Raw genomic sequence first — 21,818 nt, forward strand, 5'->3', positions numbered from 1 at the left:
CAAACAGTTTACAAAAAAGATCCAGCATTTGCCTGAGGAATACAAACACAAAATCCAGCAATATGAACAGATTCAGAAGAATATCAAGTAAGTCACAATCATCCTGTTTTAAGTAACGCTGACATGCCGTCGGACAGAATTTCTTCTCTTTCTTTTGCGCCTCCATCCACTTCATGCAGGCACTTTGCAGTTACTGATGCCAGACAATTTGAGGAGATGTGGCTTATGATTGATGTGGAGGTGAAGCAACTGGTGGAGAGGGTTTTGGTCATCAACTCGCTGATCTGCAAGGAGCACCTTGGTTTAGCCGGGGAGCGAACTCCCCTGGAATTCATGGAGCTCTCTGGTCCCAGCCAGCCTCAGAAACAGGCCAGGATGCCTGCCCGCCAGGCTGTCTCCCAGCTGGTTCACACCGGGCAGAATTTACAGTGTAGTCAGAGGATGATGGACCTCTCAGTTGGGCCTAGGCCGGAGACTGACACTGAGAGCATGGATAAGGAAATGTACAAGGAAGGGAAAACGGTGCAGAGTGAGAGTGCTGCCGAGGTGGAGGAAGGGAAGCAGTCTTTGGAGACATTGAAAAAAGTGATGGAGCTGCTGTGTGATGAGGCGGTGAGAAACAAGTTCATTGTTAATGTTTATCACTGGAAGAGTTTATTAAGCAGATGTGTGTACAGAAGCGGACAAGAAGTTGACACAAGTCTTTTTTTTTTCAAATGACAAATATATTTTCATCAAAACGAGTAATAACATGTGTCTTTAAGCATACAATATATCATTTGAAACAGGTTTTGGTTGTTCTAATAACTCTATTCAACCATCTATGACCTTATGTGACACGCATCTTCAACCAAAAGTGTCCCTTCCTTCTGTCTCAGGGCTTCCTGATGGAGGATAAACTCCTAAACCTACTGGCTCCCCTGGAGAAGGAAGAACAGACTGTTGTGAAGCTGGGCTCTCTGCTTTGCGTGAGTTCCTGTCGTGTCATGCATCAGTGTACTGTTGGACTGTATGGATCAAATACTGAACAACCTGCCATCTTGCCTTCTCTTCCAGTCGTTTGGCATGGAAGAGGAGGATGTGCCCAAGTTGGCTGAATTCTTATTGAAGTAGAAAGATCAGCAGAGAGATGAGACTGAGATCAGGAGGGGCAGAGATGAGGTTTGCTGTGGATTAATGCTTGTGGAGAATATGGCCTTGAGTCTTTGACATACAAGAGGATTGTAATTAGTACTATTTTGTCTGCCTGCAGGATGTTTGTGTTGAGTCGGGTGAATCCAGTCACAAGGAAGAGGATGTGGAGACCAAGTCTATGACTCATTTGTCCTCTGAACTCATCAATCCGAACCATATTCTGCCTGCTCTAAAGAGTTTCCTCGAGCAGCACATGAGGTGCAGGTAAGACCACATTTACACTAAACTACTTATTCATGAGAAATAGATGACTCTCCATCATTACTGTATCTCCACACCAACAGAGGCTGTATTAGGGTTGTCAATTGTACTGTGTGTGAGATTTGAACATGAAATTATGACACCACAGTCTTTCTCCATAAATGTGTGATGCTTATGTTTTTCTGGTGCTTTCTAAGGGAGAGCTCAGCGAGCCAAAATCATAGTTTTCATGTCGAGGCCTGGGATACTTCAGAGAATGAAGCCTACTGGGAGAGTATGGGCAATATAATCTCTGAAGACAAAGTGAAACTCTGGGACGCCACAGAGAACACACTAAAGCAGTACCTGTCAGTAACACCCATGCACACACACACACGCACAAAGCAAACACCCTCTGTACTCACATGTTTTGTGTTTTTTTGTTTCCAGGGCCGTCCTGACAGAGATCTCTGACCTCGTCCCTGAGACTGGAGCAGGAGAACACAGAGTCTTTGAACTGAGTATGTGTGTGTTCATGTGTCTGTTATAGTTTTCTTGTGTACGTCACATTGTTTTCCAGGTATTCAATTAGAGTGTGGATTGAAGAACTTAGCTATAGTATGGGGGAAAAAAACAAAAAACAGTAAGGTACTATAAAGTCAGATGCATAATATCATAATGTAATGTAGTGTTTCTTTTTATAATTATACATCTTGTATTCGGCAAAATGATTAATTGCTCAGTCAATTGACTGACTAAATTATGTATAGTAAGTAAATAAGATTTGAAAATGCTTTCCTTTGCCATATTTGAGAAGCTAATTGAATAATTTTGGTCCAGCAAAACAAGCAAATGTGGAAACCTGTTATCTACCTTTCTCTGGCATGTTATAGTACAAAAAGATCAATGAATTAATCAAGACAATAATTGGCAGATAAAACAATAAGGAAAATAATAGTTAGTGTCAGCCCTAGTGTATTCAAATAATCCAATCTATAGATTATATCGGGCAGAAATGAATGTGCCTCTCCTCATCACTCCAAGATCATTCATCTGACATCTTTGATTCTCTGAGGTCAGCACAGAGCCGGATATGCTGTAATCCAAACTCTACTTGGAATCAGCAGAACTGGGACAGTGTGAGGAATCTTTAGAGTATGTGTAAAAGCATTTATATTCACTGTAAAATAAAGCCTTCAATAGATAATGGAGAGGTTGCAGTTTTTATTCGTACAGTCTTATAAAAAACAAATAATTGTAACAAGTAACTCCAGTATTGGTAAGAACAGTTCATATGGGATACAAAGTGGATACAAAATCGTACAATATGGTGGTTTTATCCAGCAGCGTTGAACAGCTTATGGCTGAGCTCTGAGGGGAGAGAGTAGAAGAGCCAGGAACAGCAGACCCAGCACAGTGAAGCCTACTGCCTCCAGGCCAGGATACACATCGTCCTCAGTGGCTCAGCAGCCACGACATGCTGGTACTGGGACGACTGCACAGAGAGATTCTGAGATTAAACAGCACTCACCTTCATACATTATTTCCATGCAAAGATCTGGAGAATATGTCACAGCGGTGGAAGCGTTATTAGGAATCCCAATGCTTTTCTTTGCTTTATATCTTAAATAAAAAAGTAATAAAATTCCAAAAGTATAAATGAAAAAAAAAATTCTGTGGCCCCAAGAAGCTCATGAGACAAAGCGTGGACGTCCACTAGCAGATGCTGAACCATCAATACAGAATAGAGACACAACAGGGACTATGCATCACATTGATTCAATATGTGGATTATCACAAAGAATCAAAAAACACAGGACATGATGTTTGTCTGTCCTTTGTGCCAAGATGGTGAGCACTTCCAGGAAATGAACCTTGTTTTGCGTGGTTGACGATCGACAATGTACAGCAAGATATAACGTTAGAGACATGTTTCACATTATAGTAGTAGCAATGCCGATCGTGAACCACCGAGTCTGGCATACAGCATAAGTGGCGTGGTGCTGCCATCTAGTGGCAGCATCATATTTCCAAACATCTGTAATATAACTCAAGGCAAATTTTGAACATTCTGCGCCACACCAATATTGTGTTTTCTCCAAAAATGTATTTTATTCTGGAAAGCTTTGGATTCAGTTTTTGACACATGTTTTATTGGCAAGGCTCTAGTCTATGTTGACCATTTAGGAAATTAAAATGAAAAGGCTCATTAACTCATATCATTTTTACAGGAGAGGTATATGTTCAAAGACAACTTGAACTATACAACTGTTACTTTAGTATCAAATAGAACATAAACTTGACTTTATCACAATTATAAAACTACACTACTCATAGGCTGGATCCTAAAACCATTTGTCAGCTACAAATGAGGTCGGCCAGGCTACTTAAAGAACCATGCAGTTGTTTTAATCAATATTAGACAACGGCACAAGACCAAAATGTCAGTTGCTGTGAAAAACTATGTGAAACATTTAAAAGGGGAACTTAGTGTCTACAAAAATCATGATATGTTATCCTAAAACACAATCAAAAACAGGTGCATAATAGATGTACAATACATAGTATATAACTGACAAATTATTAATGGAGAAATGTATGACATATAGATATATATGCACAGAGCATCACCAGGAGGCATCATATCATTGTGTATATTTTGTGTAAAGGAGGTAATGGGCTCCATGTGTCTAATACATACAGATAAGCAATTAGTCAAATAACAGCAAACTTTTTGCTACACATACACCTGGGGCCTTGCGGCCCGGGAGAGGAGCAGTTTGAGGCAAAGCAACTCATCACAGTAAGAAAGAGAGAAAAATGGCCGCCGATCTACATACTACAGCTCCCAGAATGCCTCAACACCCACCCAGGTGTGGGTGTTTAAGCCACCTAATTGAGGCAGGACTAAAGAGCTGCACGAGGCAGAGGAGAGAAGGAGAGGGAGAGAACAAGGCTGGAAGGAGCTCCGAGAACAAAGTTGGACTGGAGAACTGCATAAAGTCCAGTACAGAAGCAGACTGAGAAGGATTGAAAGAAAGAAGACCCGCTAGCCTGTAAAACCGAGTTTTTTTCTCATATTGTTCAGTTTAATGAGCCATTATCCCCACTTGAACGCTTTTGTTTGTTTTGGACTTTTGATTTAGATAGAGAGATACCTGAGTTGCCTCGTAACAGAAGAATACAACTTCACCTTTTTCTAGGAATCTTTGATTTTTGTCTGTTTTTGTTAATTACCTTGCACCCCACCCTAGCCTGCCCATGTGACTTCTCATGACATTACACGAGACAGATGGATAGAAAGAAAGAGGGATGGATATAAAGGATGGATGGACTCTCCAAAAACTGGTTTCAGCTCATTAATTTGCTCTTGTTCAGTATTTTTACACAGTTGAACACAGTTGACAGTTTTTCTCTTATTCAATTCAATTTATTTTTGTACAGCCAAAAATGACAAATTTGCCTCAGAGGTCTTTACAATCCGCACACATGCGACATCCTCTGGCCCGGAACCGTCACATCGGAACAGGAAAAACCCTTTAACGGGGAGAAAAGAGGGAGAGACTTGTGGGAGAGCAACAGAGGAGGGATCCCTCTCCCAGGATGGACAACAGTGCAATAGATGTCATGTGTACAGAATGAACAGCATAACAGAGTTACAACACATATGACAGAACCACGGCAGGAGGCAAGACCATAGTCCAGGTATAACCAGGATACACGTAAAACCTGCGAGGCGAGAAAGCACACAGACTCCAGGGAAGAAGCAAAGTTAGTAATGTGTGTGTTCAAGGTATCGTGTCAGACAAAGAGTCAGGCAGACAGAGTGAGACAGAAAGTCAGAGAGACAGACAGAAAAATCACAGACAGACAGAGACACAGACAGAAAGTCAGAAAGACAGAGGGACGGCCAGAAAGTCAGACAGACAGAGTCAGAGAGACAGAGTCAGTCAGACAGACAGACAGACAGTCAACCAGAGTCAAGCAGAAAGTCAAAGAGACAGACAGAGTCAGGCAGAAAGACAGAAAGTCAGAGAGATTGTAATCATTGGGCCGTTTATCAAACAGTTACAAACGTCCTCTTTAGGTCCTACAACCACCAGAGGCTCATAGAGGTTTATCCAGGGACTTATACAACAGTTACAAACGTCCTCTTTATCCGACCTACCCCCACCAGAGGCTCATAGAAGTTAATCTAGGGACTTAATCGGGAGTCATATGCAACCCTTTATCAACGATCAATCTCTCCTTTATGGTATGAATAAAGTCAGACAGACAGTCAGAGAGACAGAGTCAGTCAGACAGACAGACAGACAGAGTCAACCAGAGTCAAGCAGAAAGTCAAAGAGACAGACAGAGTCAGACAGAAAGTCAGAGAGACAGACAGAAAAATCGAACTGAGTAGTCTTTAACAATAACATACTGTGGCGCTAGCACATAATGTCATCACGTCTCATATCAGAGTAATGATAAAATCCCTTCTCTTCTACCTCTAACTAACTAAATCAGTATATTTGTTGCACAGTTGGTAGATGACGCGATTCTAAACACTGTACTGGTTGTAGGAGTCTCTCTGCACAATCAACTCATCACAGAATTCACTTCCTCCTCCGAACACTAGATGTTGGGCAAGACTGCCGTGTTCACACCGGTCGCGTTGATTTTTTGATGCGCGTCGAGATTACATACAAAGTCTATGCACAGACGCGATGAGACTGGCGCGCCGCGATTTTGCGATGCCGCGGCGCGTTGGACGCGTTATTGCAGTGAGGTGGACGCGGTGGACGCGTTGGACGCCGCAAAATCGCCAACGCGCGAGTTGAAATTTTTCAACTTCAGCGACATAATCGCGTGACGCTGTGGCGCGATAGCCTATCAGCGTTGAGTTGCTGCCCCGTCATCAGTGCCGTAGCTCCTGCCGGTGCTGAATCGCAAACAACAATGGAGGACAAATTAATAGTGGCGGCTTGTAGCTTCCCCGAGCTCTACGATACGTCGTCGTATCTCTACCGCGACCGAACTAAAAAGGATATGGCATGGAGGAAAGTAGGTGAGGACGTCGGACAACCTGGTAAGTTATTATTATGTCTTTGTTACTTGATTCTAGCTATCGGTTGTAATTTACTAACTAGCTATATGAGCCATGTTAGCATGAAAGCTAGCCCAACCACCGGCTTTCACACTAAATACGTTATGCGTTCCTTGTCAGATGAGATTTGCCGACGGAAGTGGAAGACTCTCAGGGACACCTATTTGAGAAAGAGGAGAGAGACAGAGAGAAAGAGTGGCTCAGGAGCAGGGCCATCAAAGAAGTGGAAGTACTCTGCGGTTATGTCTTTCCTCAACCCCTTCGTGACTCCCAGGGAGAGTAGCGGTAACATGGGGAGGGTCGAGGGAGACAGTACCGCAGAGTACTTCACAGATGCAGGACCAGACCAGGACGACATGTCAGAGGCAGCAACAGGGCCATCTGAGATTGACAGGAGAGGTTTGTTGAAGTGAAGACACAAAAGCACAGCATAGTTAAGTCATACAGAAAATATTACTACAGCTGAAGTAGTAACGACAGGGCAAAGCAGTGCAAGAGGTTTGTTTTTTTCATTTGGCAAAGCCTGGTTCTGTATAGTCTTCATACTTATTAAAAAAAATGTTTCATGAGCGAAAATAAGTTATAATAAAGGAGCTTTCAACCCTGGGCTCCGGATCTTAAACCACTATACTGTCATAGCTTTGAAGGCAAATTACTATTTAATTAAAGCAGCACTTTTGAGTCATAAAATTGTTTTATTGTTCATGTTCAAAGATAAAACAGATTGGTCATCACGGTGAGGAAGAACCTCAAGGTGCTGCTGCTCCTCCTCCTCCTGCTCCACCCATGGGTATGTACATCACAAAAGTTGGATTGCATTTTTTTGTATAATACAATTTATGCATTCATGGTATGTTTTTCACAATTACAAATATTTACTTTACAAGCTATTGTAGTGATGGGATGCAATAGTTTCACGAAATATGTTGTTTCCATGTCATACAGGAAAAAGAAGGGCCCCAAAAAGGCCAACAGGGATCGAGAAGCAGCAGGAGATAGAGAAGCGCCTTCTGCAGGCATTGGAGAGAGACACCCCTGCTCCACCAGCTCCACCAGCTCCACCACAATCTGAGGATGAACTCTTCATGAGGAGCCTGGTTCCTTCCCTGGAAAGATTGCCACGCCAGCAAAAGGAATATATAAAATTGCAATTTCACAAATTAATTTATGATGCCAGCACTGTGGTGCTGAATTTGGAACATTTGGATTAGACATCTGGGGGACAATCTTTCCAGGGAACGAACCAGGAATTTAAAAAAAACAATTAGTTTGTATTTTGTAACAATTAGTTTGTTTTTTGTATATGTTTTTCTATACATTTTCAATAAATAAATGCACTTCATTTCATGTTACTTTGTCCATGTTCTTTATTGTAGTTTTACAAGAAAACTTAAGGATACAACTCTATATATATATATATATATATAGTGAAGGACACACTGCTACAACATATATTAAGTAACATTGCAGGAAGTTTGCTCAGTAGTAATGTGTGGGTGGCTCTTAAAAGAGCTGTTTTGGATGTGCTTGGGCATTACACGGTGTCTTGCCATGGGAAGATCTGGAATTAGCAGGGGCTTTGAGGACAACATGCTTTCCATCCAGTGCTCCACAGCAGAGAGGAAAATTCCACCGCTCCTCAAACTGCACAGCAATTGATCTCCACTCCTCTGTGGTGAGCACAGCCACGAACTCCTCCACAAGGCAGTCCCAAATAGCTGTGGCAACATCTGGGACAATACCGGAGACAGTGGAGACCCCGACACGGAAGCTGTTTGCGATGGTCCTAAAGGAGTCACCAGTAGCAAGATATCTGCAGCACAGAAGAACATTCAATTTAACAGAGTTATTGAACATACTGTAGCTGCTAATAGAAGTAGTTTTTATTGATATGACTGCACAGCTGCTGTCATGAATAATAAACATCTTAAATGCTGGTGATTTTCGTAAGATTACGTTATTTTGAGTATTGTCGGACTTCGGATCCATCATGGATCCAAACTCCATTCAGAAAAACTATGTTAAAGTGGCTTCCTTGCCCTGTTGTGGACCGACAAAGCCTGAACTTATTTCACTCTTTCATTAATTCATTTTATGGAACTGCCACTCACCGGAGACAGACGGACAGGCGCTCCGCAGCTGAGATGGAACGCCTAGGTGTCCAGTCGACAAATCCTGGGACCGACCCGAGCCATTAGGTCATCAAACTGGCTAATGGTTAGCCTCATGTAGCGCTGGAAGCAGCAGTCATCCAGACGTAGTTCCTGGAGAAGTCTGTGAAATTCACCGAGCTGTGTGCGCCTACGGATGCTGTTATGGACCCAGAGACGACGGCGTTTGGCATTCCGACGTTTGAGGGACTTCCACAACACGTACAGAGCAGAAATTGTCCTTATTCCTCCGGTTGACGGCGGAAAACAATGGCGGCCAGATCGAGGCTTCCAGGACGATAAACCACGCCCCCTCTCCGGCATCACGTCATGGAACATTCCAGAACTCAGTGACGTCACTGATCCCCATGGGAACATTCCGAATAGAATCTGCATCACCTCATGGAACCTTCCAGAACTCAATGACATCACTGATCCTCCTGCCAATACAACAACAATACAGGCTTATAAAATCACCAACACGAACAGTTGACTTCAGTTCTTCAAGCAAGAAACTGAACTTTCAAGTCACACAAGTCGCATACAGTAGAAGCAAGAAAGCAAAATGAATATACTTTCGGGGTGTATGACAAGACTAACAAGGAATCCTAGTTATTTCACTTGGGTCCTACATAATAAAGTTAAAGGGCAGCGAAAGGTGGTTGAACATGACAATGATGTCCCATCGGCCCGAAATAATGAGCCTGAAGAGAACCTCTTGCTGGCTCCAGCTGCTGAGAATCAGAAGCAAGAAAATCCCAGTTATTTCACGCCGGCCCTATATAATAACCTTCAACGGCGGCGAAAGATGGCGAAACAAATCAATGATTTCGCATTGGCCCGAAATAATGAGCCTGAAGAGAACCTCTTGCTGGCTCCAGCTGCTGAGAATCAGAAGCAAGAAAATCCCAGTTATTTCACGCCGGCCCTATATAATAACCTTCAACGGCGGCGAAAGGTGGCGAAACAAATCAATGACGTCACATTGGCCCGAAATAATGAGCCTGAAGAGAACCTCTTGCTGGCTCCAGCTGCTGAGAATCAGAAGCAAGAAAATCCCAGTTATTTCACGCCGGCCCTATATAGCATATTGCCAATCGATTATTATTACCTTCAACGGCGGCGAAAGATGGGGAAACAAATCAATGACGTCACATTGGCCCGAAATAATGAGCCTGAAGAGAACCTCTTGCTGGCTCCAGCTGCTGAGAATCAGAAGCAAGAAAATCCCAGTTATTTCACGCCGGCCCTATATAATAACCTTCAACGGCGGCGAAAGATGGCGAAACAAATCAATGATGTCGCATTGGCCCGAAATAATGAGCCTGAAGAGAACCTCTTGCTGGCTCCAGCTGCTGAGAATCAGAAGCAAGAAAATCCCAGTTATTTCACGCCGGCCCTATATAATAACCTTCAACGGCGGCGAAAGATGGCGAAACAAATCAATGATGTCGCATTGGCCCGAAATAATGAGCCTGAAGAGAACCTCTTGCTGGCTCCAGCTGCTGAGAATCAGAAGCAAGAAAATCCCAGTTATTTCACGCCGGCCCTATATAATAACCTTCAACGGCGGCGAAAGGTGGCTAAACATATCAATGTCGCATCGGCCCAAAATGATGAGCTTGGAAAGCGGCTAAAGATGGCTGAACATCTGAATGACCTTAAAGAGAGCTTCATGATGCCTCCAGCTGCTGAGACTCAGACCAGAAGTTGGTGGTCTCGCTGTGGCAAAGGTCTACTGACAGCAGGATTGTTTGTTGGTGTCGGTGTCGCTGGAGTGGAAATAGTGAGAACTTTGTGTGGGACTGGATAGTGCAACCCACAAGTGATGGAATTGTGATTAGCACAAAGACAACATTTTTGTGAGTGTGATGTCCACCAAGTTAGCGGGACGTGAAGAGCGAAGCAGGATGTGAAATCCTTCTTTTCAAGTGACTAAGCGTTCAGGAACTGCAAGGTTAAAATAATGTTTATTTCCGTTGTGTAGTGCTGTATGGAATTGGTGTCCGTCTGCGCTACATGTGCATTTGAACTAGCACAAAGATAACATGCGAGTGTGATGCCCACCAATGTGTTGTCACATGTGTGTTATGTATTTTTGTTTTTATGCACAGCCAATATGTTTTAAAGTGAGCACACTTGTTTATTCCAGCAGTAGTTTTACAAGTGACTGACCTAGTGGGAACAATGATGTTACCACTAAAGCCACTAGAAGGCACTGTACTCCAGAGAACGCTAGCACGACGTGAAGAGCGAAGCAGGATGTGAAATCCTTCTTTTCGAGTGACTAAGCGTTCAGGAGAGAACTGCAAGGCTAATGATGTTTCGCATTTTAAGACCATCCTAGTTATAGATTCTGTTATCCTTCATGTTCGAGAACAGTTAATGTGCGTGTACTGTACCAAAAGTAATGTTTATTTTCGTTGTGTAGTGCTGTATGGAATTGATGTCCGTCTGCGCTACATGTGCATTTGAGCTAGCACAAAGATAACATGTGAATGTGAGGCCCACCAATGTGTTGTCACATGTGTGTTGTGGTTTTATGCACAGCCAATATGTTTTAAAGTGAGCATACTTGTTTATTCCAGCAGTAGTTTTACAAGTGACTGACCTAGTGGGAACAATGATGTTACCACTAAAGCCACTAGAAGGCACTGTACTCCAGAGAACGCTAGCACGACGTGAAGAGCGAAGCAGGATGTGAAATCCTTCTTTTCGAGTGACTAAGCGTTCAGGAGAGAACTGCAAGGCTAATGATGTTTCGCATTTTAAGACCATCCTAGTTATAGATTCTGTTATCCTTCATGTTCGAGAACAGTTAATGTGCGTGTACTGTACCAAAAGTAATGTTTATTTTCGTTGTGTAGTGCTGTATGGAATTGGTGTCCGTCTGCGCTACATGTGCATTTGAGCTAGCACAAAGATAACATGTGAGTGTGAGGCCCACCAATGTGTTGTCACATGTGTGTTGTGTTTTTATGCACAGCCAATATGTTTTAAAGTGAGCATACTTCTGACGGTCATTGAATGTGTTAGTAAACTCAGGGACAGAAAGGCAGACAGGCGAATACACTCCTGGAAGTTAGCCAATAGGAATCGGGATAAATGGAAGAGGAGGTGTTTCGAACAGATGTGGGTGGTTTAATTTCAAGTCTTTTTTTCTCTCTCGCGTGATGGCCCTCGGACGACGGACGTGTTTTTCACCTGAGGAGCTGAGTAGAGTTTTTTGCAAATGGGGTTTTATTGTTTTAATATTTCATAGGAGTATGTACTCCAATGTTTAACTGTAATCGTACTTGCATCAGTGGAAATAAATTCCTTATAATTGTAAACCAGTTTTGGTAGCGTTATTATTGCAGCGTGTGTCGACGGCACAAAGCAGACACACGTGCTCCGGCTTGACTACATACAAACTATATACAGTGAGTTGTATTAGATTAAACTACATATTTGTCCATAATCAAAATCAAACACTTGAAACAGGCCAGTGATGCGTCACAGGAATAAATGATATGCAGACAAAATAAGTCAACTGTCCATCAATAAATGTGTTTTTCTTCAGTGTGGTATCCATTGTCCTATAAACCTGAGGTGCCTGCAGTGATGCCAAATACTTACTGAAAGAAAAATAGCAATGAAAAATACTATCAGTGATAGCTGAATACTTGAAATGCGACACATAAAGTGAGCCTATATGTGATAATGATAAATGCTAAAACAGTGAACATATCTATTTAAAGGTTACATTTAAACATTCGCTGCCCATAAACTACTGGTCATACCAGACCAAGTAAGCCTGTTGCAGAAAACCCCTGAATGTATTGAATTAATGGTGTCTTTTATTGGTAAAGAATTTACTCATTTGTAAGGGATATAATGTTTTATTTCTTTATTCAAAAGCCTTGTAGTCTGGCATGAAAATAGTTTGGAATCTTGGCCACTCATGTTGGTCGGTTTCTGATGCTCCTGTATTGTTCTTATTTATTTAGCAGTCTCCTGTGGTTTTTAGACCTCACTAATCAAATTGTAAATACTCTTCAAAAAACATTGAGAAAAGAATCATCGGCATTTGTGACTCACGATTGTAAAACCAGCAATAAATTGCAATGCAGAGGAACTGTTCTTAATGTATAGCTAGTATTTCTAAGGTTTCTCTGGAAACGGCCACAGTGAGATGATTGATATGCATTTATCCAACATTCCAGATGTTGTACATAATTACCTGTTTCTGAAGTAACCTGTGGAAAATAAACGAATGCTCTTCCTCAAAAACCCTCCTGTCTTCATTTCATCCTCTGGGTTTCTCTTTTCAAACCAGTGCAGTTAATGAAGAACACAGTTCAGTACAAAATGGACAGCCCAAGGTACAGGGCAACAGTATGTGTATCAAGGCTGCATTGTTTCCAGTATTAGAGATGTATACACATGTATATTATCCACTATAATGACTTTAATGCCTACTTGCTGTTAAATCATGCTGCTGTATGTACAAATGTCTCTAAACCTGAAGGATTACGGTCTGATGTGTGAAGTACCGGTAACTACTCTGTCATGAAAATGTATTAAGACAACGTTTCCCTCGTTCCCTCGTGGAACTCGATAAATCAAAAAATACTTTCAACAGTCATGAAAAATACGTTTTGATTGATAAAATGTTTTATGAATCAGGCTATGAATGATATATTATGACCTACGCCCTCAGTAAAAACCTTCAGAATACACAGGAATGGGAAGTTTGGTGTCTGGAAGTGCAACTGAAGTGGAGATTTCAGGCTCAGTCTGAAAAAAAACTAATTTTGAGTAAACGGCCTTTAAAGAGATGTTTTGTAAAATTCCATTCATTGTGCAAGACACTTTATGTGAACATTACCTGAAGACATCACCATGAAACTTTCCCCAGGTCATTACTTACATTGAGACAATCACGTTTTCTGAAACTTTATGCTCAAATATGCAAGTGAGGCATTATCTAATGCTAACTTGCTGTGAATTTAGCAGAAATCTACAGACACAGATGGACAAAGTAGTAAAATGAACAGCTAAATGTGCATTTTGGATGTTTTCTTTCTACTAGTCTGAAAAAGAAGCAACGTTATAGAAGCAAAACAGCCCAGAATTTAAAGAAACAAAAACCTTTCACTCTTCTTTTACTGAGAATCACTTCCCCACACACACACACACACACACACACACACACACACACACACACACACACACACACACACACACACACACACACACACACACACACACACACACACACACACACACACACACACACACACACACACACACACCTAAAGGAGTTAAGCCCTGCGGTCCGACGGAGGAGGCACCAGCTGTTTGAACTGGTCAGCTTTGGGTGCGTGCCAGTTTTCTGCAGAGCAGTTGGCAGGCCAGCTGAAAGTGGAGTCAATGTTTCAATCAGGGGGGCTTTCTGTCACTGTGGTGCACGCTGTGGACCAAAGAGCACTTTACACCGACGCTGTCAAACAAAGACAAGGCCACCATTGTGCTTTTACTTTTATTAACAAAATAGAAACAGGAGAGCTTACGCAGACAGATGGAATATTATCTTATCACAAGTCAATTCATATCAACAGCAACCAAATCGTTTTAAAAAACATGGTTGGAAACAAGAACTTACATACGTGTTGTTTTTCTTTCATGCTGTGGTTCATTTACAACAAATGACATTCCTGCTGTGTGGGCTGTTTCTGAACATGGTTTTTCCAGGCCTCATTTAGTAGTTTGATTTTGTTCAAACGGAATACAAAATCGAAGTGTAGAGAATTGAAACACAGGTTTAAGAAGACAGCAGTGCATCGCCATGCAACATACTGGCAGGGGACATAAATAACGGTGGACACGATCTTCACTTTGATGGATGACTGGACTCAAGTCTCTGCAAGTTGACTTTCATAGCACGCCGCTAAGAAAGCCTGGAGGGGACGACACAGCTAAAGCACTGCATCATGGGGAAAATATTCGATGGAAGTCATTTGTAGTGAATAGACTACGCCGTGCTAAACACCGGTGAGGCCCTTCACAAAGGTCACGCAGTGGTTTGTTTTAAACTGCTCTGCTTGGAGCAATGATCACGCATGGCACCCAAAAAGGTGGAAGTCAAACGACATTTGCTCAGGAGGAGACTTGAAATAAATAAAACTAAATGTGTTAAAGGTAGAAAATAAAATTGTTCCGTGCATTTACTGCTGAACAGGTAAACAATTGACGTAGTGGGAAAATGTCTCAACATTCATTTTCCAGTTTCTTCCACAACTGAAACAGACAAGTACATAGCACACGTGTGGAGCTGTGAACCAAAATCCTTCTCCCCACCCTCTCCATACTTTCTAATGAACAAGACTAAATGTATACAGTATTGCCACCATAAAGATGAATATCCACGCCACAGTCTCAAACAGCAGCCCTCAGAACTGTGCAGCGTGCTGGAGATTGTGACGAAATATACTTGTTCATAATCATGTCCGACAATAGAAACGTGCTTCTCTCGACTTGTAGAGCAGCTATTGAGAGCCGCCTCGTGTGCAAGAATTGGAGGTGGAGAAGAATATTTCAACGAGGTGTTTGAGAAAGGCCTGTGCTGTAATTAAACAGCGTGGGGACAGGATATTAAACTCAGATGTTGTGAAATGTGCCCCAGTGAATTCTTAGCGTCTGATAAGAAACACCAGCGCCGGATATTACGATTTATGAAGGAGTGAGAAAGGCCACGCTGAATAAAAGGAAGTTTCCTTTTCCAAATATTTGAACATAAGACAAATAGGAATGGTGAACAGGTATTTTGGTCACAAACGAAGAAATAAATAAAAACATTACAGCCGTCACGAGTTGCCGTTTTCTGAACTGGAGTCACTGGAGGTGCTGGTGGCCGAATCTGAAGAAGTGCTGCAGCTGACGTGATGAGACGCAGCATGGCTGCCTTTCTCTGGATGGAGGGAAGTGAAGGAAGCACCGTCACCAAATCAATTCTACAGACGCTGAGGGCATTTACCGGTACATGTTGTTGTTATCGATGTTTTGTTAGCACATTCATTTCAAACAAAAGGTGCACTCAGTGGAGTGCACATCTCCGCCAGGTGTGTGTGCAACAACCACTGCTGTAATGTACGATTGAACACAAGATTGGACAGACAGAGGTGCACACTAGGGCTGGGCGGTATACCGGTTCAACCGGTATACCGCCCAGCGACTCATACATAGTTACAGCCTTAAAAACGAATAGAAGCAGTGGCGCCATAATGTGGTTATAAGGTGGTATTTCAGCTGCAGGACCACTGCATTGAGGCGGAAAAAAATACCGTGATATACCGTGAAACCGGTAGTCTTAAAAAATACCGTGATATGGATTTATGGTCATACCGCCCAGCTCTAGCGCGCACACACACACACACACACACACACACACACACACACACACACACACACACACACACACACACACACACACACACACACACACACACACACACACACACACACACACACACACACACACACACACACACACACACACACCGAGGGAAGGTGGGAGGACGGCTTCCTACTTACTTTGACGTTTCTTGAACTTCTTATACAGACAAGACTTCACGTATTGCTCCAGCTCGCGCAGCGTGGCCGGCTTCAGTAACTCGAAGTCGATCTCGATCTCTTCGGGGCTGGTGTCGTGCATCGAGGGCTCTCGTGTCTGAATGATGTGCACCACGCGGCCCAGCTTCAGGCCGGGCAAACGGTTAATGTCGAGGCTCAGCTGTTGCTTCTCGTCATACGTCATCTGCAGAGTTTCATCGTCCGAATCACAGACGTTGCTTCCCAACCACGACCGCCTGTAATTCCGAGACAAAGCCGTCAAAAGGTCTCTACGTGGAAGCGACATACTTTGACAATAGAGTCCTTCAGTTCTGTAAAACAGCCGACCTGGAGTTGTAATGCTGCCTGCTGTCCTCTTTCTGCTCCTTTTCTTTCATCTTCTTTGGTCGAAGCGCAGGGACTTCACAGTATGCAGGGAGCTGTTCGTGAACAGTTTGAAGCCGTGTCAACAAAAAACTAAAGAAATTTACTTTTTGTGGTACAGATGGTAGTATCAAAACAGTAAGAGCCAAGAAAAATAGCAACAGTAGGAAATCATGCCAGAGAGTAGTTTCTGTGTACGAGCACGTTGGAGTGAGAATAAAGACAAGGAAGTCTCACTGAGCTCAGCATGTCATCATTCAACAGTCGGAGAAGGTCTTCCGATATACTTCACGCATCTATTTCTCCCGGTTGTATATTTGAGAGCCAGAAAATAAATCTCATTGCACACCTCACGTTGCTTCCTGTATTGTGCATAATTTGTTGATAATATGATCCCATTGGGTTTATATACAGTATGATGCCAGTTACATGACCTGACGCTGCAGGACACAAAACATAATGTCTGCTCGATAAAACTCTGTCATGTCATCTCATGCGGAAATAAAGAAAAAGCATTCTGCTGACTGGGTATGTGGTGAATTTTAACTTATATAAAAGCTATATTTTCATTGCATTTTACAGGTAGCGTAGATGCTATGCCAGCATTTGTAAGTAAAGGCAACACTTTAGATAATTAAGCTAGAGGTCAATGAATCTATCAGGAAACCAGAGGCGTCGCAGAGCAAAGAGGAACTCTGGAGTTAGAGACGTGTGCAGATACCCACCTGATCTTGAACCTCAGCAAGTCGGCTGGGTTTGTCCCGCTCGTCCGCTAAGTCCGATATGTCGGCATTGTAGGAGCCGTACCCACTGAAACCCACTCTCTTGGCTGGCGATGGCAACTCCACCGGCTCGTCCGGCATCTTTGCGAACATCATCTCGAACACACCCTGAAGCAAACGCATGCACATGTGACGAAAGGAGGATCGAGTGAAAAATAGAAGACGGAGTCCTAAAAACAACAACAGCAAAACCTTTTTTAATTTGTTTTTGTAAATTCAAAAAGCACCTGAAGTTTGATGGCCTTAGCGACAACATCATGATGCGGCGGGTTGTATTTGTAGCAATTGGAAAAAATCAGCCTGACGTCTGCAGCGAAGCCTTGTGCGTCCTGGTACTCTCCTCCATCCATCTTTTTCTGGAAACGGAAAGAAAGTCATCAAGACAACAACCGTCATGCCCGTGAGATGAACCACGCAGGGGGATGTACTTGCACGGCTCGTACCTTCACAGTGCTCAGATCCATGGGGTATTTGATGATGAGGTGGTAGTCGTGGAGCTGCAGAGCTGCAGCGTCGACGGGCTTGTAGAACGGCCAGGCGTACCCCAGGTATTTCTTGGACAGCATTTCCTTCAGGATATCGTTGCAGACCTGGAGCTGTTCGGTTTCTTGTTCCGGCAGCTCCTTCTCTCGGCCCGCGCTGTCCCGTCTCCTCTTGCTTCCTGAGGAATCACTCAAACTGGTTACGGCCGCTGTGGAGGGATCAGCGGCGGCGTCCACCTTCCGCTTTAGCCCTTTCTTCTCCAATGAAACACAAAAACAACACCACAATAAGAGGAAACTATCCTCATCATCTGCGAATTCAACCGAATAGGAAGAGACGTAAACGGCGACTCACTTTTGTGGCGGTCTGTGACGGGTGTTTGGGCACCGAGGACGAGCTGGAGGGCGTGTTGCTGAGGCTCGGCTGAGTTGTGGGCGTCGCAGCTGAAGGACATGTGGTCACGGCTCCGTTCTGCCCACCTGCAGACGTGGATCAAACACAAACACGGGGCATTTTCAGTGATGGTGGAGCTGGTATGAAAGACAGGGCATCGCAGCATTCAACACCAATAACACAAATAGCAGCCGACAATTTTGCCAAATGCGACTGAACCATGCTAACCGATCGTTCAACTGTCGGAAAGAAAGAAAAGTACGTATTGTCATCCAACCTGCATATGCTACCACGTGACGTGACGTGACTCCGGGGGTGTGTTCAGTTATTCCACAACACCACCGAGAGCAGCTTATTCAAAATACGCTGGTCAAAAAAATACCATTTGAACGGTAATGTACACAATAAACATAACTTAGTCCGTTATCCGTTTTGGGGAGCTCTGATGGATAGACTAGTGGTACATTATGAGCAAAAGGAAAATAAGAGAATGCTGAAATCATTTTCCAGGACATTTCACTTTTCCTCTCATTTTCCAATGTGCGTTTTCAATGACTGGAAAACTGGTCTTCCAATTTTGTTTTCCAGGACGCGTGTGAACCCTGACAAACTCAAATAAAAGAGAAAAAAACCCCAGTAAAATATTAATCTTAGTCAAAGTAGTACTATTTTATAAGATCAGGTTTCAAGGTGCATTGTGTTGTTGTGACAGGATTTTCTTTTTCTGGGCAAAAGAAGCAGCAGCAAACATCCAGTGTGTGTTCAATCTAAGCTGAGATTGATCGAAGACGACACATCTTTCCGTGTCGCTGTGTGCAGCTTATTTCCACTCTGATTGCGCGCGCACACACACACACACACACACACACGCCTGTTGTGCTCGGTGGCCGTCGGTCTGTACGCTCCAACATGTACACGTAAACGAATGAAGAAACGCCCACAACTACCGCGCTAATAGCCGTATGCATTTCCAGAGTGCAATATCATTTCGGTGGAATGAGAGAAACAACGCTTAAGAAGAAACCCAATTTCTGTGACTGCAAAGTTCAACCTCACTGAAGGACCCACAGGGTACAGAGTATATACCGGTAGTTAGAGAGCAGAGACACTTCAAAACAGACAAAAAGGAAGAAGAGGGGCAGAGGCTCACTGATGCTGCAGGCAGTGCTGGCTGGACCGTCGAGAGACTTTCGGGTGCCGCTGATTCATGCAGGCCCGAATATAAAGCTTTCACACACCCAACAAGACAAACTGCAGCAGTTTTAGAATTATTACATAACAACATGTAATTATATTATGTTCATACCATACACTGTACAGCCGAAGGGTTCGTGCGCATACCTTCATTACCGGGGGTGCTGCTTTTCTTGCCCTTCCCTTTGGCGGCGTGCGGAAGAAGCTCCACTTCCCTCGGCTGCATCTGGGCAACTTTTTGCAAGAACACCTTTTCCACGGCGAGCGCCATCAGCACGATGTCATCTGTGGGCTGGAGGACAGAGGGACATCGGTGAGGATTTAGCTTTCACGTGAGGCTAACCGCCGCGTTGCATTCCCCGTCACGGAGCTCCTCACCTTGTTGTAGATGTAGCAGTTGGTGAACATGGTGTTGAAGTCCTGCATACATTCACTCGCGCTCCCATAGTAGTCGTTCTCCAGTCGTTTCTTGATTGTTCCCAGGTCCATGGGAGACGTTATGATCGTATGATAATCCTGATTGAGGAAATAAAAAGAGTCAACGTGTCAGATGAACGTCGTCTAGCTGTTGGTTTCTCGCCCACGTCTTCTAAAAGGATCTGAAGAGGAACAGTTTATTCGTGCGGAATCCCTACAATTTGATATTTCTCATTTCCGGGATAATTCCAGTTCAGATTCATGTTAATAATGCAGAGATCTAGGAACACAGCGGCATTGTTGAAATGTCAGACAGAGCTAGAAACTCACTTTGGATGAAAACCAAGGAGAGAAACAACAAAACAGGTGAACGAAACAACATCACGAGGGTCAACGAAAGAAAGAGAAGATTGAAGGATTTAGAAGCAGTTTTACTTCAGTGAAAGAAAAGAGGAAAGCAGACTCTCTCCAGCACGGCGAGACAATCGCGTGTGTGACGTTTCAGACGGAGGAAAGACGATTACACAGTGGGAGTCCATGTGTGCACAAACTGTACCAAGTTCAGGCATCAGTAGCCAAGAGGCTACTTTAATTTGCTTGTGAATAACATCGCTTTTTTTTGTCCATCAGAGTCTGAAAAAAGCATTTTGTAGCAAATATACCGCTGCCTTTATCAGGGATGATTATCACGATTGTAGTTGGTACAATACCGTATAATGAAGCATCTTTACAAGCTAGAAGAACATTGAAATCACTTTAAAACTACTCACTGGCAGCCCAAGAGCGACCGCATTAACCGGCTGGTGAAAAGGCCAGGAGAACTGGTGCCGCCACAGGGACTTCATCACTACACTCTGCATGAACTGCAGCTGGTTGGTCCTCCGGCCAGGCCCGTTGGGGTTGGTGACCTCGGGGGGCGGAGGGTTCACGAACTGCGGGGGGTCCGGGCGAGCGTCTGCCGACATGGCTGGGACCGGTCTCCCCGACAGGACACGACCTCTGCTGGTTTGCGTTATCTCCCGTGAATCCCGCAGCTTTCGTCCGTCAGCTCATCAAAGGCTCCGAGGGAACGCCGGCTTGCTTCATTCATAGTTTTCATACCAGACGACGTGATCTGTCGACATGAAAACAGAGAGGTCAGAGGTCATCACTGTGGTTCAGAAATATATACAAAACAAGCCACTACTATTGACAATGTTATGTAATGTAACTACGGTTGATCTAATTTCAAATGTGGACGCAACACCGGTGGTGGAGATGGCTTCTCAAATGGCTCAGTCGAATACACAAACATGCAAACACATGAAGTCTAGATTTGCACAACAGACTCCGAAGTTAAGTAGAGTTAAAGCAGTCAACTCCGAGTCCCACTTGGTACGTAGCATAAGACATCATTGCAGTTGCAAAGATGTTTATGAAGAGCTCACGTGAATGAGTCTGTCTGGTGATTCTCCACGTTATCAGCTGCATGTTCTTCAACTGCTGCCATAGATTCAGGAGTTTTGGTGTGCTATCGAAGTGTGTGTTCCACTTGTTTATTGTTATTTCATTGTTAAACTGTGGCTTTCCATTAGTATAAACTGTGATTCTGGGCTGTTTTATCGTCACTTTTGCAAGTGACACGAAGGTCAAAGGTCATCAAGGCAGTGATTTGCAAAGGAACGACGAGATGTTTAACACAGTTCAAGAGAGGCTGAAGAGTGATGCGCTACAGGTACGTTTCGGTAACATTATAGCAATAAATATGACTGGCTTTAACATGTTAATGCTGATTTGACACTCGACAAAGAGCAAACAGAAGAGCTTGACAATTGTTTTTTTTAAGTGTAATAAATAGAGCGCTATACCAGCTCCAGGACCAGCCTGTGATGTACTGTTAGCTGCACTTCAGCTAGCTAGCAGGCGAAACTAAACGTGCTTCGTGTCATCACAAATCACCGTTACAAAATAAAGAATAGT

At 43.5% G+C, this 21,818-nt stretch overlaps 2 protein-coding genes and 1 long non-coding RNA gene across 5 annotated transcripts; 2 read left to right on the forward strand and 1 right to left on the reverse strand.

The window, feature by feature from the left end:
• Positions 1 to 216: 216 nt before the first annotated feature.
• LOC306797546 (dynein regulatory complex protein 1-like) lies at positions 217 to 1,848 on the forward strand (the record flags this gene model as incomplete). Its single annotated transcript, XM_079297469.1, has 6 exons — positions 217 to 612; positions 879 to 968; positions 1,057 to 1,109; positions 1,282 to 1,398; positions 1,593 to 1,746; positions 1,825 to 1,848. 6 exons carry the CDS (start codon positions 217 to 219, stop codon positions 1,846 to 1,848), a joined length of 834 nt encoding a protein of 277 aa, XP_079153595.1.
• A 4,437-nt stretch (positions 1,849 to 6,285) lies between these two features.
• LOC306797548 lies at positions 6,286 to 7,700 on the forward strand. The gene is made up of 3 exons (XR_013773134.1): positions 6,286 to 6,445; positions 7,178 to 7,253; positions 7,409 to 7,700. It is a non-coding gene; the product is annotated as an uncharacterized lncRNA (long non-coding RNA).
• A 6,423-nt stretch (positions 7,701 to 14,123) lies between these two features.
• Positions 14,124 to 20,971, reverse strand: LOC306797547 (bromodomain-containing protein 3-like). 3 transcript variants are annotated; one of them, XM_079297472.1, is made up of 10 exons: positions 20,630 to 20,971; positions 19,821 to 19,958; positions 19,599 to 19,734; positions 18,210 to 18,334; positions 17,816 to 18,112; positions 17,600 to 17,728; positions 17,316 to 17,480; positions 16,555 to 16,646; positions 16,189 to 16,463; positions 14,124 to 15,565 (listed from the first exon to the last, which is right to left on the reverse strand). In XM_079297472.1, exons 1-10 carry the CDS (start codon positions 20,822 to 20,824, stop codon positions 15,462 to 15,464), a joined length of 1,656 nt encoding a protein of 551 aa, XP_079153598.1. In that variant the 5' UTR covers positions 20,825 to 20,971; the 3' UTR covers positions 14,124 to 15,461. The 3 variants fall into 3 exon arrangements, with proteins under 3 accessions (XP_079153598.1, XP_079153597.1, XP_079153596.1); XM_079297471.1 differs by having other exon boundaries at positions 17,816 to 18,109; positions 19,590 to 19,734; XM_079297470.1 differs by having other exon boundaries at positions 19,590 to 19,734.
• Between the last annotated feature and the right edge of the window lie 847 nt (positions 20,972 to 21,818).

The sequence above is a fragment of the Melanostigma gelatinosum genome (genome assembly GCF_949748355.1).
Source record: "Melanostigma gelatinosum genome assembly, contig: scaffold_357, whole genome shotgun sequence".
Classification (NCBI taxonomy): domain Eukaryota; kingdom Metazoa; phylum Chordata; class Actinopteri; order Perciformes; family Zoarcidae; genus Melanostigma; species Melanostigma gelatinosum.